General features: G+C 39.9%; 1 protein-coding gene across 5 annotated transcripts in view; it reads left to right on the forward strand.

Moving 5' to 3' along the window:
* DHX35 (DEAH-box helicase 35) overlaps positions 1 to 19,012 on the forward strand; it is an 85,793-nt gene that overhangs the window by 19,804 nt on the left and 46,977 nt on the right. For 2 of the 5 annotated variants that reach the window (XM_053574224.1, XM_053574226.1), the window contains 2 exons: positions 10,302 to 10,379; positions 18,104 to 18,208. In XM_053574224.1, coding sequence (XP_053430199.1) covers positions 10,302 to 10,379; positions 18,104 to 18,208 — 183 coding nt within the window. Of the gene's footprint in view, positions 1 to 10,301; positions 10,380 to 11,561; positions 11,575 to 18,103; positions 18,209 to 19,012 lie in introns of those variants that run through there. The other 3 variants (XM_053574225.1, XM_053574227.1, XM_053574228.1) reach the window with 2 other exon arrangements.

Genomic DNA, 19,012 nt, shown 5'->3' on the forward strand with positions numbered 1-19,012 from the left:
GCCACCCTTGCTTATTGACATATTGGCCATGCTGCTTTCCTGCTATAACAGAGACCTGAACAGTTGTAACAGAAAGTTAAAGGCCTTGAAAGCTTAGAAATTTGTAATCTGGCCTTTAACCAAAAGTGTTTGCCAACCCCTGCTATAGAGTGTTCCACTGTATTGGTATTCCGTGTTTTATTCATCCCCTAGTGTTGATTGGCATTTTAGTTGTTTCCAGTTTTTAGTTGTGAACAGTACTGTTGTGAACAGACGAGTTGCTTGTGTTTGGTGATCATGCGTGCACATTTCTGCTGGGCTATGCCTAAGAGTAGTGTGGCTGGATCCTATGTTCAGCTTTAGTAAGTAACATCTAAGGTTATCAGAGTGGTTGTATCCTTGTAGGATGTGTGAGCAAGTAAACAACATCATGAGCTGAGCTTTAGGTAAGTTTTTTAATTCAAATACAACATGACTTAGAAACAGGAGGAGGCCGAAGAAGGCTATTGCAGTGGTCTGGGGAAGAGTGAGTAATAGGGTCCTCGGTGAAGAGGTGATCGTGGGATAATCTGGGGAGGATGGGAATGAGAGCAGTTTCAGAGTTTGGGTCTATATGAATTAGAAGCTGGCTGGATATTTGTCATGAGTAAGGTAAAGGGATAAAGGTGGATACTGACTGACCGTGCCTTGTCTTGGACACAGCAAGTTGTAGTGCTAAATGCGATAGAAAAGTAAATACTGGGTGGCACCCGTAGCTCAGTGGGTAGGGCTCTGGCCACATACACCCAGACTGGTGGGTTCAAACCCGGCCTGGGTCAGCTAAACAACAATGACAACTGCAACAACAACAACAACAAAAAATAGCTGGGCATGTGGCGGGCGCCTGTAGTTCCAACTACTTGGGAGGCTGAGATAAGAGAATTGCTTAAGCCCAAGAGTTTGAGGTTGCTGTGAGCTGTGAAACCATGGCAACCTACTGAGGACCACGTAGTGAGACTCTGTCTCAAAAAAAAGAAAGTAAATACTGATTCTAGGGGGGGAAATTTTGATGTATTTGATTTAAACTTAGACTTTGATTTAGACTTATTTTTCCCCTATCATGGATGGTCTTTGATTACATTATTAGCAGGAAGATTGATTGGGAGTCTGAGACTTGGCAGAGGTCAGACATGGACGTCCTCTGTGTGGCATCGGATGTGAGATTGTCCACATGTTGGTGGTACAACATCTTGATGCATGTGGGAGTGAGAGGGAACCAGGGACCGTGCCCTGGGAACATCAACATTCAGGAGTTAGGAGCAGAAAAGAGACAGAGTGGCAGTCAGGGAAATGGCCAAGGAACCAGGAGACTGCCATGGTCAGAGGAAGCAGAAGAGGAGCGAGGTTTCTGGAGAGATGTGTAGGTGGCAGTTTCAGCCAACACAGTGGCCAGGGAGCAGGAGACCTGATTCAATTCTGGGTTGTTGGTCTTGGAAAGAGCAAGTCCAGTGGCAGGGTTTTAGGGTGAGAGATTCCCAGGGGAAGGTGATGAAAACCCCTTTGCATTTTTGAGCATGTTAATGATGTGTGTAGTAAGTATTATTGACTGCCTGGTCAGACTTGTGGATATGACAGCATCTCTGTATAGTTCTCAGTTCCTTTGTCTGCTCTCCCATTTCTTTTTTTATTTTCTTTTTTTTTTTTGATACAGAGTCTTGCTATATTGCCTAGGCTAGAGTGCTATGGCCTCAGCTTAGCCCATAGCAGCCTTAAACTCCTGCCTCAGCCTCCCGAGTAGTACAGGTGCCCCACAATGCCTGGCTAATTTTTCTATTTTTAGTAGGGATGGGGTCTCCCAATTCCTGAGCTTAAGGGATCCACACACCTTGGCCTCCCAGAGTACTAGGACTACAGGCGTGGTCCACTGTGCCCATCATGCTATAATAGGTTTAGGATGACATAGGCATTTTTAGAAAGTTACCCCAGGTGATCTAATGTACAGCTAGGGAACAGTAGGCAGAGGGGAATGACCTAGCACAGAAAAGACAAATTTTTTTTCTTTTTTTTATTGTTGGGGATTCATTAAGGGTACACAGAAACAGGTTACATTGATTGCTTTTGTTAGAAAATTTCAAAATTCAGATAGGAGAGAAGGTGGTAGTCTGCAAGAAAAAGATACCGATATGTGCTGTGGGCATCAAGAGCCTAGAAGTTACTTGTTTCTTACAGAGCAACACAGGAGAAGGGCCAGGCTAAATTACTGAGTGATTATCATTTAGAGAGTAATATAATAATAGTACTAGTAATAATAACTGATTGTAGTACGATAATAACAGTAATAAGTGCTATATGAAGTGAGTACTTTACACATGCTGATGTGTTTAATCCTCCGTGACTCAAAGAGGTAGGTACTATTATTACCTTTTTCAGGTGAGGACACTGCAGAGAGTAGTGAGGTCAGGGAATGAAGAACAGAGGTAAAAGGCCACATGAGAGCCCATAATTTTAGTTTGTCCATAATTTTAGTTTGTTTTGGAATTAGTCTGTGTGGTTGGTAACAAAGATCCTGAAAGTCTCAGTGGCTTAAAAACACAAAGGTTTATTTCTTTCTCATACTGTGTGGTCATCTTGGGTTGGCTTGGAGGCCACTCTGTGTCATCACTGGCTCTGAGGCTTAAGGTACGGCTTTTATGTGGGACTAGTTGATCTTGTGGTAGTTGGCAGAATCATGAGATGGCGCTTAAAACTTCTGATCCAAAGTGGCCCTTCTGCTTGAGTGTCATTGGTCAAAGCAAGTATCATGGCCAGGCTAGAAAGCAAGACGGTGACAATGTATATAATCCTCCCACAGGGATGGGTAGCACATGTTTAGAACAATGATAAATATATCACAACAGTCTAGTCTTTTACCCTAGCAAGGCTTAGCTATGGGGGGAGCCTACGAGGGACTGAGTCTAGGGAAAGATGGCCAGATGGAAACAGCAGGGGCTGGGGATCCAAGCTGAGTAGTATGACAGCAAATGAAGGTAGGTTGTTTTTTGTTGTTGTTAGGGTTTAATTTATTTTTATTTTTTATTAATATTTAGTAGGTTCACATGGTTTAAAATTCAAAAGGACTAAAAAAAGATTTTCGTCTGCTCTATCTTCTGATACTCATTTCCTTTATGCACAGGCAACCAGTGTTATCAGTTTCTTTTTTCTTTTCTTTTTTAGAGACAGAGTCTCACTTTAACACCCTTGGTAGAGTGCTATGGCATCACAGCTCACAGCAACCTCTAACTCCTGGGCTTAGGCGATTCTCTTGCCTCAGTCTCCCGAGTAGCTGGGACTACAGGTGCCCACCACAACGCCTGGCTATTTTTTGTTGCAGTTGGGCCGGGGCCAGGTTCCAACCCGTCACCCTTGGTATATGGGGCTGGCACCCTACTCACTGAGCCACAGGTGCCGCCCTATTTCCTAGTAGAGAGTTTTTATCATGCAATTACAGAGAAATGTATGTATATTTAAATATGTTTTCATATGTATGCTCTCCCTAAAACATCTATAAATGTTTTAATATGTCTTATCTTTTTTTCTTATTCTTTCAGTGATTTTTAAAGTTTTTTTTTTTCAGTTGTCACATCATAACTATACATATTTATGGGCTAAGTATGATGCTTTGATACATGTATACACTGTGTAATGATCAGATCAGGGTAATTAGCATATCCATCACCTCAAACATTTACTATTTTTGTGTGGTGAGAATATTCAGCATCTATTCTGACTCTTTGGAAGTATCTAATACATTATGTTAGAAGTCCGGTGTGCTATCCATTGCACCACAGAGCCACCTCAGTGCGTTATTTTAAACATAGTCATCTTCTTGTGCAAAAGACATCAGAACTTATTCCTCCTAACTTTTGCTTTGTACTTGTTGATAACGTCTCCTCTCCCCTTACCCCTTTCTGCCTCCCCTTTCTAGACACTAGCAACCACTCTCTATTCCCTACTTTTACAAGATCAACTTAATTAGGTTTCATACATGAGTGGAAAGACGTGGTATTTGTCCTTCTCTGCTTGGCTTATTTCCCTTAGTATAATGTCCTCCAGGTTCACCTATTTCATTTTGTGGCTGAAGTGTATTCCCTTGTACATATACACCACTTTTTCTTTTAAAATTCATCCATCTGTTGATGGGCCCTCAGGCTGATTCTATATCCTGGCTATTGTGAGTAGTGCTGCAATAAACGTGTGTGCGCAGAAGCCTCTTTGATGTACTGAATAGGTTTCTTTGGATGTAAACCCAGTAGCGGAATTGCTAGATCATATGGTAGTTCTGTTTTTAAATTTTTGACCCATACTGTTTGTTGCCCATAATGTTTGTACTAATTTACGACTCCACTGATAGCATATGAGAATTCCTCTTCCTCCATATCCTGTTCTTTTTTTTTTTTGTCCTTTTAATAAAGGGATATCTTACTGTGGTTTTGATTTGCTTTACCCTGATGATTAGTGATGTTGAACGTATTTTCATATTCCTTACCTGTTGGCTGTCTGTATGTGATCTTTGGAGAAATGTCTAATTAGGTCTTTTGCTCATTTTTAAACTGGATTCTTTTTTTTTTTTTGAGACAGAGTCTCACTATGTCGCCCTCAGTAGAGTGCTGTGCGTCACAGCTCACAGCAACCTCCAACTCTTGGGCTTAGCCTTCTCTTGCCTCAGCCTCTCAAGTAGCTGGGACTATAGGTGCCTGCCACAACTATTTTTTGGTTGTAGTTGTCATTGTTTGGCAGGCCTGGGCTGGATTCAAACCCTCCAGCTCTGGTATATGTGGCTGGTGCCCTAGCTGCTGAGCTATAATTGCTGAGCCAGGATTTTTTTTTTTTTTTTTTTGCTTTTGAACTGTTTGAGTTCCTTATATATTCTGGATGTTACCCCTTGTCAGATGTATAGTTTGCATATATTTTTTCATTCTGTATGTTGTCTCTTCACTTTGTTGATTGTTTTCTTTGCTGTGCAGTAGCTTTTTTAGTTTGACATAATCACATTCATCTATCTGTTGTCTGTGCTTTTGTGGTTGTATCTAGAAAATCCTTGCCAAGACCAAAGTCATGAAGCATTTCTGCTGTGTTTTCTTTTAGTAGCTTCATGGTTTTCAGCACCTTATATGGTATCTTTAATTCATTTTCATTTGATTTTTGTAAAGGTCAGAGATAGGGGCCGAGTTCTAGTTTTCTGCATGTGCATATCCAGTTTTCCCAGCATTGTTTATTGTAGAAAATGTTCTTTCCCAAGGTGCAGTTGGCTGTAAATGTATAGATTTATTTTTGTGTTCCCTGTTCTGTTCCATTAATCTGTGTGTCTGTTTTATGCCAGTACCATGCTGTTTTGGTTACTTTAATTTTGTAGTACACTTTGAAGTCAGGCAATGACTCTACTCCTTGTCTTTTTTTCACATACTGTATCATTCTTTATTCAGTCCCATAGATTCCAGTATGTGCACATAGTTTATTTTACCAATCTCCAGTGATGGACATTAAGGTTGTTTCCAGTTTTGTATTATTATGATGATGCAGTAAATCAGTTTGTACATGTTATTTTGTACACATATAGGTATATTTATAGAATAATATAATGATTGTGGAATTGCTGGCTCAAAGCACATATGCATTTGAATTTAATTATTTTGTGGAATTGTATTTTATTTATTATAAGTGCTTTTTTGAATAGGAAATGCATTTAAATGTATTAAAATTTAAAAAGCAGGGGAATAAATAGTAAAAACCGAATCTCCTAAGTTTTGCTGTTCAGAATGACTAGGTCATTGTGATAGATTGTATTGTATTATTGGCCCAAAGATTTGCTCCCCCTCCTGTTGTTCCCTTTTCTCTTAGCCGTTCATTTTCCCTTCCCTGAGATAGTCACTGTTTCCAGCTTACTCTGTAGCTAAATTGAGTTACGGCTTAGGAAAATTGGAAAGGCTGAGGAACTGGAGGTTACAGCAAGGATATGAAGCAGGTCTCTCTCAAGAAACTGTTCTTCTAGATTTATGTAATATCTTTCCTTGGAAAAGTACAGCATGCTAAAGCACCAAATACTTACTAGCTTTAAAATTCCACACTTAGATGATATTTTTTACTCTGTTAAAAAAAATGGACTGTGAGAACAAGTTCTTCTTCAGTACAGTTTTTATTAGTACTGTTACTGGTGAAGTTCTTCCTAATTCTGTGTTTTAGGTAGAAGATCAGATTTTGGTAACCTTGGAAAGAGTGGAGAACTGAGGCGGCAGCAGGCCTACACTTAGTGATCCCCCTCCTGGACGCCCCCTTCTCTTGACATCAGCACTATACCTGCTTTTGCAGTATCTTTATTTTAGTAGAAATCTGAGTCTCAGTGTATTGAGGTGGCTAGTTTCCTGGTCAGGTTGTTTGTTTATCTGTATTTTCTTTTTTTTTTGCAGTTTTTGGCCGGGGCCGGGTTTGAACCCACCACCTCCCGTATATGGGGCCAGCACCCTACTCCTTTGAGCCACGGGCGCCACCCTGTTTGTATTTCTTATTTCTTTTGAAATAGTATCTCACTCTGTCGCCCTGGTTAGAGTGCCATGGCATCATCACAGCTCACAGCCACCTCAAACTCTTGGGCTCAAGCAATCCTCTTGCCTCAGCCTGCCACAATGCCAGGCTATTTTTAGAGATGGGGGTCTCACTCTTGCTCAGGCTGATTTCGAACTCCTGAGCTCAGGTGATCCACCTGCCTTGGCCTCCCAGAGTGCTGGGATTATAGGCTTGAGCCACCACGCCTGGCCAGGTTGTTTATTTTTGTGGAAATTATTTTTCTTTCACTTAAGACTACAACTAAGAAATTAACTATGTGTGGTTGAATTTGGATGATAGATAATGTCCGGCTTGTGTGTCTTGGCTTTGGTTTATTGAACTTGAATTCCAGCACTTGGATTTTCATCCCTTTCCTTGGACTAGTTACATGACCTCTTTGTTTCCTCATGTATGTATTGTCGATGATGATATATGTTACCTTCCTTATAAGATTTGTTGTGAGGATTAAATGGGGCAATGGGGCTGGGTGTGGTGGCTCATGCCTGTAATCCTAGTACTTTGGGAAACCAAGGTGGGAGGAGGGTTTGAGGTTGTAGTTTGAGACCAGTTTGAGCAAGAGCAAGGGCCTTTCTCTACCAAAAAAAAAAAAATAGGAAAAATTAGGCAGATATGGTGGCAGATACCTATAGTCTCAGCAACTCAGGAGACTGAGGCAGGAGGAGCACTTGAGCCCAGGAATTTGAGGTTGCAGTGAGCTATATAATGCTCCTGCACTCCAGTCTGAGTGACAGAATGAGACCCTGTCTCAAAAATAAAATAATGGGGTGGCGCCTGTGGCTCAAGGAGTAGGGCGCCAGTCCCATATGCCGGAGGTGGTGGGTTCAAACCCAGCCCCGGCCAAAAAGCTCAAAAATAAAATAAAATAAGTGGGGCAGTGCTTATAAGGCCCTCAGCATAGTTCCTGGCACTTAGTAAGGTATGCAGATAGTTCTGTTTTTATATTTGTGTGATGAGGGCAATTCGTAGTATTTTTTGTGTGTATTTAATATAAGAGCCAAGAGCCACTTTATAGTTTCTATGGCAAAAATTGTACATTTCTACAACTTTTCATAGCCATTTTTCAACTTTATTTTTAACCAATTTTAGACTAATAGGAAAGTTGCAAAAAACAATAGAGAATTCCTTTATACCCTTCCCCCACTTCTTCTAGCACGGTAATCAAAAGCAGGACATTAACAGCGGTTAACACTAGACTGCAGATGTTGGTATTTTGCTGGTGCGCCTGCTCATGTTCTGCTTCTGGTTCTAGGAGCCTATCTGGCAATTAGTTGTTTCTCTCTTCTCTTCCAGTCTGTAAGAGTTGGTCAGTCTCCCCTCCTCTTTCAGGATCTTGATATTTTTAAAGAATAATGAATAATGAGCATCTACTCTTGGAATGTTCCTCAATTTGAGTTTATGTTATTCTGTTTTCTCAGATTACAGATTCTGCATTTTGACAAGCGCACAGAACTGATATTGTGTCCTTCTTAGAGCACCTTATTAAGGGGTTGGTGATAGTGATGTATCTTGCACTGATGATGTTAACCTGGGTCACTTGCTTAAGGCGCCAGGTTCTCCCATCAAGCTACTGCCTTCTCCATTTTAGTTGATAGATATCTTAGGGGAAGATAACAACTATCATTATTTTCAGAATGCAAATAATCTGTTTTTCTTCAAACTTTCACCTACTAATTTACCATTCCTCAGTGGACCTTGTCTGCAACAGCGATGATTTTCTTTTTTCCTTTTTCTCACTACCTTTATTAAATAGACTCTTCTGTGAGGAATAACTGTCCTTTCTTTCCCATTTGTTAGATTATTTGTGCATGTCAATATGGAGCTATAGACACTAATTTTCTCTGTGGGTTAAAATTCAACATTATCTTTTTATTGTTGTTGCCGAATCATTCCATCTTTGACCTTTAAGGGCTCCTTTGTTTTGGCTTCTGTTTTCTTATAAAAGGCTGCATACTTTTTTTTTTTTTTTTGACTACTTCCTTACTTTGTAGCACTACAAGATATTCCAGGCTCCTCTTTTTCCCTGCACAAGCCCTGGCTCCTTTATTGAAGTAGTGTTTAGAAATCAAGATGTGAATGCTAGCGTGTTCATTACTGCTGAAATGTCATTGCTATGAGTCTCAGTGAGAAGACATGGGAAATATATGTATGAATATTAACCCATGCATATAAAAGCATTTATAAACCTGTATCTGTCTCTCTTTAAACATCAGTTTATACTGATACTTCTGATTCTGAACCAATGCCACAGGGCTCGTTTTAGCATTTCCTTATTCTTAACTTTTCTTTAACAGTGAGAAACTCAGTCCTCGTTATCTGCAGTATATTTACAAATTCATTTAATTACAGTATACACATAAAATAATTTCAGAATGCTACTCATATACCATTTTGGGTTTTATTAACATTTTCTAACTAGATGACAGCCTTTATGTACAGTTCTTTTTATCTTTAGCCTTGAAGCATCCAGTCATGATACTGTTCTCCATCTCTACTTGGGGTTAGTTCTCTTCTGGTACACTGGCTTTAGTTTGCGTTTGTAATTCTTCTGGAAACAGAAAGGCTCATTTGTTTAACATTCTGTTCCCTTTGGTTTCCTTCCAGATTCTGGTTGGTTTTATTTGGTGGGTCTTTTGGGTAAGAGTATGTGGCAGGTGCCTGTGGTTCTGAGAGTCAGAGCTACCCAGAAACATCTTTTCGGAGCATTGCCACGCCCTCTCCACCTCTGTTGCACTGTCTCCTTTCCCCTTCCTCTGCCCCTTCCCCACCCATTCCCTGTAGGTAGCCATTTTCTTTAGTTTCTATATTATCCTTTCTGTATTTCTTTTGAGCAAATGAGCAGAGACATGCAATATCTTTTAAAATCTGTTTTCTATTATGGAAGTAATGTATATTCATTGTAAAACAATTAGACGTTAGAAAAATAAATAACTGGTAAGTATTCTTATCCATATTGGATTTTAAGTGCATAGTCAAATACATATGTATCAATTAAGTAATAAATGCATTTAATCAAATTAGATATATATTAATATAATCTAATGGCATATATTTATATATAGGATCTAATTGTTTTTATTTAATTTGACTAAAATGTATTGAATCATTGATGTTTATAGTGAGCTGTCTCTGTGTTAGGTACTTTAAAATTCTTTGTTCTACAAATTTAGCATTATTTTGAGCTCTCCATGGATAATTTTTTTTTGAGATGGAGTCTCACTTTGTCACCCTCGGTAGAGTGTTGTGGTCTCATTGCTCACAGCATCCTGAAACTCCAGGGCTCAAGGGATCCTCTTGCCTCAGCTTCCTGAGTAGCTGGGACTATAGGCGCCTGCCACCACTGCTGCTATTATTTAGAAACAGGCCTCACTCTTGCTCAGGCTGGTCTTGAACTCCTGAGCTCAAGCAATATGCCTGCCTCAGCCTCCCAGAGTGCTGGGATTACAGGCTCCACGGATAATTTTTTGTTCCTTAAGACGTCTGTAATGCATGGAAATTTTGTAAGATTGGGGAATCAGAATGCTAAATTTGTACCTTGGTTCTTCTGTTTACTAGCATTGATGGGAACTTCAATAAAAAAACATTTCCAAGCCTGGAATCCTTCATTTGTAAAACAATTTCGAAAGTTCTGCTGGGACAAAAACTGTTACTTTCTCAGTGATTTTAACACAATGCTGGGGCACCTTGGGGGAGATTGTTTCTGGAGAAGTGGTGTCAGATGTACTTAGATGTGATTTCATTTGTAGTACCTTGCAGAAGCTGGCTGGACCGCAGAAGGAAGAGTGGTAGGAGTGACCCAGCCTCGGAGAGTGGCTGCTGTTACAGTGAGTTTCTTTTTGTATTGCAAAGATTCTCTCTGTATCTTCTACTTATGTGAATATTTTTTTACTTACTAAAAACTCCAAATAAATAGAAGTTGCTCCTTAAGAATTTTGTTCTTCAGTTTAAAAAGAACTATGATTTGAATATTTTTGTAAAATTGATACCTGTACATTATGAACATTTTAAGTAATAAAATGCTGAGGAAGTAAAAACAAATTGTAAAAATCCCAAATTTCACCATTCACTACAAACATCATGAACATTTATGAACATCATTCCAAGCTTCTCTTAAAGATAGAGATGAATGATTGGCCAAAGAGAAATAATTTTATGAAAAGGAATCATAAACATATATTTGCTTTTGATGAATTTAACAAAACAGGAAACTTAAATTAAAAAAGAGTAGTTACTGAGCTTTAGACATCACCACAAAAGAATTTGTTATTGCTTGAAAAATAAGAAAAAAGATTACAAAAACTTCAGGATGTTATTTTTCAGACTACATGGTACAGTTTCCTGTTATGAAAGAAGAATAAATTAGCATTCATATTATTCTTTCAACTCTCCCTCCCTCCATTTGTTATATAGTTGTTATTGTCATTTCATGATTTATAAGTATACGTTCTTAATAATTCCCATAGGTGTTTAACCTTTATTCTAGTGTAAATGGATTGAATGCTTATCACCAATTATTTTCTAGGGTTTTGCCAACCCTGAATTGCATGGTTCACTTGGCTACATTTTATCATTAGGTAATTTTTAAAAGCATGCTTGAGAATATTCAATTCTGGTCTTTGTTGATATAAAATTCTTAATTTACACCCTCTTTTCCTGGGAACTGTGCAGACTTTGCCTCATTGCCTTTTGGCATCTGAGGTCCAGCAAGGATTTTCCCACTACCTTCTTATCTTACTTTTTCTACTTGAAATCTTAGAAGATTGCTTTGTCATCAGGATATACCTGGTTGTTTTGTCTCAGTGTTTCCTAAACATGGAAAAACTCTTTGTTAATCTTCAGGTTCAATTCTGTCTTTATATTGGGCAAATTTTCTTCTATTATATTTTATCATACTTTTCTGTTCCATTTATTTTATTCTCTTTTCTAAGGATATAAACTAAGTATGCTTGAGTGCGTGGCTCACACCTGTAATCCTAGCACTTTGGGAGTCCAGGGCAGGTGGATTGCCTGAGCTTACAGGTTCGAGACCAGCCTGAGCAAGAGCGAGACACACCCCTGCCCACCCCCCCACCCTCTACCCCCATTTCTAAAAAAAAAAAAACAGCCGGGTGTTGTGGCTGGCTTCTGTAGTCCCAGCTACTCAGGAGGCTGAGGGAAGAGAATTGCTTAAGCCCAAGAGTTTGAGGTTGCTGTGAGCTATGACATCATGGTACTCTGCTGAGGGTGGCAAAGTGAGACTCTGTCTCAAAAAATAAAAAATATCAACTAAGTGTATGTTGGAGCTCCTTTGTTCATTTTTAGTATTTATCATCATCTGTGGAATCATCCACTCCTTTCTAGTTTGTGGAGTTTCTTAAAATCTATCCCTAATGTCCATGGTTGTTTTTAGTAAAATTTATTCCAATTTGGTTCCTTTAAATAGAAATTCTCACAGTCTTGTCTTTGCATGATGTTTTCTTTTTTTTTTAATAGGCAGAGAAGTGCATATTTAGACTGAGAGGAGATATTACAATACATGACAAATTTTAAAAGTAGATAATGCCACAAACATGAAAAACATCCAAAAAAACAACATTTTATCCACTCACTGCCTGACATTACTGTAAACCTAAACCTGCAATTTTTGGCTATGTTCTATTGATCACCTCTTCATGTGTCAGTGATTTTCTATTATTTTTCTTTAGAGACAGTAGAGCAACAACATTCTCTTCCCTTCAGTATGATCGATTCACGTTTGCTTTTTATTGTTGACAGTGTAGAAGTTCTCTTAGCTTTGTAACTTGTTATTTGTAGCATTGTGTAAATTTTGGGGATTTTTCTCAAATTTGGGAAAAACTTTTCTTTAACTTCTTTCCTGTCTAACTTCCACAGACTATCTTCTGGCTTCTTTTTTTGAGATCTCATTTCTCCTTGATTCTCTTTTGACTTTGTACTTCTTCCTTTAACCTTTTTTTAGCTTCACTTTGTGATGTCTTTGAAACAGGATTTCTTGTAATCCCAGCACTCTGGGAGGCTGAGGCGGGTGGATTGCTTGAGGTCACAAGTTTGAAACTGGCCTGAGCAAGAACGAGACCCTGTCTCAATAGCTGGGCATTGTGGCGGATCCTGTAGTCCCAGCTATCTGGGAGGCTGAGGCAAGAGAATGGCTTAAGCCCGAGAGTTTGAGGTTGCTGTGAGCTGTGATGTCACGGCGCTCTACCAGAGGCAAGAAAGTGATCCTCTGTCTTAAAAAAACAACAACAGGATTTCTTTGGCTGAATTCTACTTCTGTTTCTTTGGATAATACCGTTAAAGTTTCATTTAAATTGCTTTTTTTTTTTTTTTGTGGTTTTGGGCCGGGGCTGGGTTTGAACCCGCCACCTCTGGCATATGGGACCGGTGCCCTACTCCTTGAGCCACAGGTGCCGCCCTAAATTGCTTTTTTGCTTACATTCCTTTCCTATTTATATTCCTTCTTTCCTGATCAGCTTTCATGCAATGGGCTTGTGTTAATACTCTTATCACAATTACTCATCTTTGAATATGTCCCTTATCCCCTGCAGAATTGTGAGGCTGTGTTAGTTTGAATAATGAACAGCCTCTCTCCTAAGCTGTTATCTTCCTGAGGGGGAATAAAATTCTTCTGGTACTCTGACTTGGGATTTGATACTTGCTACCTATCTCCCTGCCTTTTTCCAATCCTCTTTGCTTATGATTCTTTGCTATCAAGGTGAGTTGCTATTGTAACATTTCTTTGTCTCCTTGGCCTGAACACTCTGTCGCTTCTTGTTTTTCTAATACAAGGATTGTGGTCCTGCCTTTTAGGGTGGTGATGCTTATTTTATGGAAGCCAGTGGTCTGCACTGGGTGTGAGGTGGCCCAGGCCTCCTTTCTGTTCCTTTTTTTTTTTTGAAACAGTCTCACTACGTGACCCCTCAGTAGAGTGCTGTGGCACCACAGCTCACAGCAACCTCAAACTCTTGGGCTTAAGCGATTCTCTTGCCTCAGCTTCCCAAGTAGCTGGAACTCCAGGCGCCCACCACAACGCCCAGCTATTTTTTTTTTGTTTTGGTTGTAGTTGTCATTGCTGTTTGGCCGGCATGGGCTGAATTAGAACCCGCCAGCTCTGGTGTATGTGGCTGGTGCTCTAGCCACTGAGCTACAGGCGCTGAGCCCCTCCTTTCTGCTAGATCAGACCTCACAGTGTTTGGCAGCTGTGCTTCCTGGTTTATCGTTCGGGCTTGTGGCTATCTCCTTTTATTGAAGGTGAAGTTTTTTGTTGATAATGTTTTAATTCTTCTGTTGTTTTTAAATTAGCTTTGAGAGAAGGAAGGAGGGGTGAAATAAATTGCCATTTTACCTGGACAAGAAACTAATTTTATTTCTTCAGGTTATTTTTACTCCATGTGGAGTTTTAATTATTGTACAATCCTTTTCCCAAAGTCCATTTTCTACTGGTATTCAAATTAGAAATTATTGATAAACATTTTATAGTTTCTGCCTGATTCCATGTGCGTGCATGTGTGTGTGTGTGTATAATGGGTAACAATTTGGAAACTATTTTGCAATGCTAGAGTTAACCTTTTATGTCACTGAAAGATGACTCAGTTACCTAAAAATTAAAACAGTTTTTCCTTCTTGTGGTTTGGAATAGTAGCTCTTAATCAACTTGCATTTTAGCTTCACATTTGTAGCCATAGATAACGTCCATAAAACCACAAGCTTTCTCTTGAAAGAACAAAGAGTGTATAAATTAACTGCATAATATTAATAGAGCTGCCAAGTTTGAATTGCTGCATCTCAGAAAGTACTTTGTGTGCAGACTAAAATCTGAAAACAATCTCAGAGCCTAAAAACAGATTGCATAAGCTATTGCACGATCTCCCCGAGAGGCAGTTAGTCATGACTGTGTTTGTTGGACTAATGTGGTATAGGTTTGGCTTCAAGACCAGGCCCTCCTTGACCCGTGATTCAGAACAAGTTCTAATGCCTGTCTTATTTCAGTCTCTTTATTTGTAAATATGAGGGAGTTTTGCTTGTCTCAAGCGCTTACGCATATTTAATGAGATACAATTTGTGAAGGTTTAGGGCACAATACTTGCCAGAAAAGTAGGTGCTGAGTGACTGGCTATGAAAAAGATAATGTTTGTCCAGTTCAACTGATGAGGTTATTAAGAGCAAAACTTAAAAGATGGAGATTGAAAGGACAGCAGAACCAGCCAGCATAGTATAGTGGATAATGGTAGCATGCCATCATGGTGGTGACATAGGTTTGAGTCCCAGGCAGGTGGGTTAGGTAGGTAGGTATGCCGTGCTGGCAGGCTCGGGACAGAGCTAGGCACAGCGATGGTGGGGGGAGGGGAAAGGAAAAAGCCAATAGATTCTGAGCTACCTTTGGAAGTAGGAAAAAAAAAAAAAAGAAAAAGACATAGTGTGGTTATAAATGATAATTTTTTTTTAAAAGTCGGAAAATAAGAATATATACTTTGTAGAGAAAATGTACATAAATAGTGAAGTAATAAGAATAAACAAGGCTGGGCATGGTGTTTCATGCCTGTAGTCCTGATATTCTGGGAGGCCAAGGGAGGAGGATGACTTGAGGCTAGGAGTTTGAGACCAGCCTGAGCAAGAGGGAGACCCTGTCTCTATAAAAATAGAAAAATTAGCTGGGCATTGTGGCGGGTGCCTGTAGTCCCAGCTTCTTGGGAGGCTGAGGCAGAAGGATTGCTTAAACCCAGGAGTTTGAGGTTGCAGTGAGGTATGACAATGCCACTGCACTGTAGCTCAGTGACAGAGCTAGACCTTGTATCAAAAAGAGAAAAGAATAAATAGGCTTGGCTTTTACTTTATAGACCCATAAAATGATTATATATATTTTTTATATATTTTTTTGTAGAGACAGAGTTTCACTTTATTGCCCTCGGTAGAGTGCCGTGGTGTCACATAGCTCACAGCAACCTCCAACTCCTGGGCTTAGGCGATTCTCCTGCCTCAGCCTCCCGAGTAGCTGGGACCACAGGCGCCCGCCACAACGCCTGGCTATTTTTTTGTTGCAGTTTGGCCGGGCCGGGTATGAACCCGCCACCCTCGGTATATGGGGCTGGCGCCCTGCTCACTGAGCCACAGGCACCGCCCAAAATGATTATATTTTTATGAGTGGGATTCATTTGTTTATGTTCACTCTATTTTCTCTATAAATTCCCATTATCTTTGTGTACACATTCTCTATTTGTACCATTTCCCGAGATTTATAGCATAATGTGTACGTAGGGTTGAAATTGAAACAATAACAAAACTGTCCTGGTGAAATGCTTGTTATTGGGGGAATATAGCCAGCCACCAGAGGCAAAAAGCAGTGTAGGATGAATGTCTGGTTTCATGAGATATTTTGGAAAACTATGTGGTGTAGACCAACTGCTAGGTGATTGATTCTGTTTTGGCCTCCCACATCTGTAATTTCAAGTCACTAGGCAGAGCCACTTCTGATCCACATCTGCTCTTTAGTTTCTTACACACTGATGGACAGATAATTTCCGGTTGTGCTTGGCTTAGAAGCTGAGTGCAGGGAGCCTCTGTGCTCCTGAGCCCAGGCTGCTGGGGGGGACTGGCTGCATCAGTACACTGCCTCAGGACTCCTCAGCACCCTGGAAGTGGGTGGCCTGGGGAAGAGGAGGTCGCCTCTCCTGTGAAAGAGAGAGACTGAACTCTTTCCTTCCCTGCTGTGCTGTGTCCCTGGGAAACCTCTATTTAATATCGTGTCCCCTTGGTTCTTTTCAGTTAGGTAGGTAGTAGTGAACATTAAACTCTATATTTTCTTTTCTAGACTTTTATTTTTTTGAGACAGAGTTTCACTTTGTTGCCCTCGGTAGAGTGCTGTAGTGTCACAGCTCACAGCTACCTCCAACTACTGGGCTTAGGCGATTATCTTGCCTCAGCCTCCCGAATAGCTGGGACTACAGGCGCCCGCCACAATGCCCGGCTATTTTTTTGTTGCAGTTTGGCCGGGGCTGGGTTTGAACCCGCTGCCCTCAGTATATGGGGCCGGCGCCCTACTCACTGAGCTACAGGCGCTGCCTTATATTTTCTTTTAAGTGAAACTGAATGATAAGCATTATTAACTCTTCCACTTTTATGTTTATTATTTTAAATATTTTCTATTATTGCGTTAATACCCTCTGAATAGCCCTCTTAGAGGAGCGTGGAGAGTTTGCCTTGCTTTCTATTTCTTACATCCACCTTTCATTTGTCATATATTGGTGGGGGAAATTCTATCTGTAGATAGGATTTATGGTCTTCATAATATACTATTGATTTTGTCTCTACTTTTACTTTATTAAGTTGGCTTAGATTTTTTATTTATCTTCTCATGTACTCATCTACCCTTTTCTCCCCAATCTGTGTTCTTGTCCTCACTTCCCCTTTTAGTGATTCTAATAGCTATGATACTGATGTGAATTGTTTTAGGTATCTGGTTCTTTTTTTTTTTTTTTTTTTTTTTTGAGACTGAGTCTCAAGCTGTTGCCCTCGGTAGAGTGCTGTGACATCACAGCTCACAGCAACCTCAAACTCTTGAGCTTAAGCGATTCTCTTGACTCAGCTTCCCAAGTAGCTGGGAGTACAGGCGCCTGTCACAACTCCCGGCTATTTTTTTTGTTGTTGCAGTTGTTATTGTTGTTTTAGCTAGTACAGGCTGGGTTTGAACCTGCCAGCCTCAGTGTATGTGGCTGGCGTCCTACCCAGTGACCTATGGGCGCTGTCAGGTATCTGGTTCTTGAAGCATTATCTTTTGTCTTCAAAGTGAAATGAACTTGGCCCAGTGTTGAATTTGACCATTTCTGTTCTCCTGCCTTCATGATCCAGTGTAACCAGCTTTGTTTTAAAGCCTAGAGATGAAAAGTTGTTGCTGGTTGGTATGCTCTTTCTACAGAAACAGGGTGAATCTTACTTCTTTTATTTATTTTTTTATTGTTGGGGATTCATTGAGGGTACAATAAACCAGGTTACACTGATTGCATTTGTTAGGCAAAGTCCCTCTTGCAATCCTGTCTTGCCCCTAAAAGGTGTGGCACACACCAAGGCCCCACCCCCTCCCTCCTTCCCTCTCTCTGCTCTTCCTTTCTCCACCCCTCCCTCCTTCTCTCTCTCTCTGCTCTCTGGAATCTTACTTCTTGTACTTGCCTTTTTGCTTTGGCCACCAAATCTAGAGCTGAACTTGTGGCTCCACTTTAAAAACATTGGCATATCTATGTTTTTAAATTTTTCTCATGGTCTTTGATATTTTATCTGTCATTTATTTGATGTTCATCTGTAATATCTTTAAATTTATTTTTGTTGTGTACTTATAAGTTGCCTCGAGACTATTATAGAATGAAGTGCAACACATAAGTATATCAGGTAATATACAGTAAAAATTATGTCAGGCTTGTTCGCTAATAAAACCTGCCCCTTTCTTGTTTTTCACTGTTTTCATAAACCATTTGAAAATAAATGACTTTTAGATTTTCCGTAGTATGTGCTGTTTGCAGTGATTTCTATGTCTCTATTTTCAGCATGATCTTTCTTCCCAAAGGTTGCAGGGAGAGTAGCTGAGGAAAGGGGTGCAGTGCTGGGCCATGAGGTGGGCTACTGCATTCGCTTTGATGACTGCACTGACCTGCTGGCTACGAGAATTAAGGTGAACTTCTCAAGCTGCTTTTCCTAGTGTAAACAGGGAAGAGGATTATTTGGGAGGAATTTAAAACAAGCAGCTCTTGCTGTTGTACAGGATACTTTCCTGCAGAAAGCGTAGGAAATCATCCTGGCCCTCAGGGACGTTTGTCTGCTGGGAGGTACAGAACTCTTTTAAAAGAGTCCTTGAATTTCAGCCCAGAAAGGAGCTTGGAAGTAAGGTTTAGCCCTTGGTTCTGTAGATGACGAAGTAGAGAGCCTAGGGCGTTGAATGACTTGCCTTGTTAATTTGCCCATCAGTGATCAAATCAGGACTCAAAGATGTCTTTTCTCATGAGTGTTATTTTTTTTTTCACTAACTCAGATAGCTATCTAATTATAAAAACAAGCCTGTAAAAGACTTAAAAACAGGGAAAAAGTAGTATAAATTGATAAATTGTAAAATTCATATTCTTTGCATTAGTCAGAACTTTCCATTTTTACATGATAAAGGATTTAATAGGTGTGTTCTTTGACCTCGTTGCCAATGTTAAAATAGTATCAATGTATAATCACCTCTGTAGGGTGTCTACTGCATACCACAATGCCACAATCAAAGTCTAATCAGATAGTGCAGTGAAACAGTAAATGAAGATGCTTTGATGAGATGAAAATTGGTTATTAGAATCTTGTTTACTTCTCAATGTGTCACAGAGAAATATTTAAATTAACCAAATGAGCTAAATGAACAATGTAATGATTTGTAAAAACGTGGACCTTGTTTTCCGAATTTCCGTTATTTTGTTACCTTTGACAATCACTTTGCTAGGTA

Source organism: Nycticebus coucang, chromosome 21, assembly GCF_027406575.1.
Source record: "Nycticebus coucang isolate mNycCou1 chromosome 21, mNycCou1.pri, whole genome shotgun sequence".
Classification (NCBI taxonomy): domain Eukaryota; kingdom Metazoa; phylum Chordata; class Mammalia; order Primates; family Lorisidae; genus Nycticebus; species Nycticebus coucang.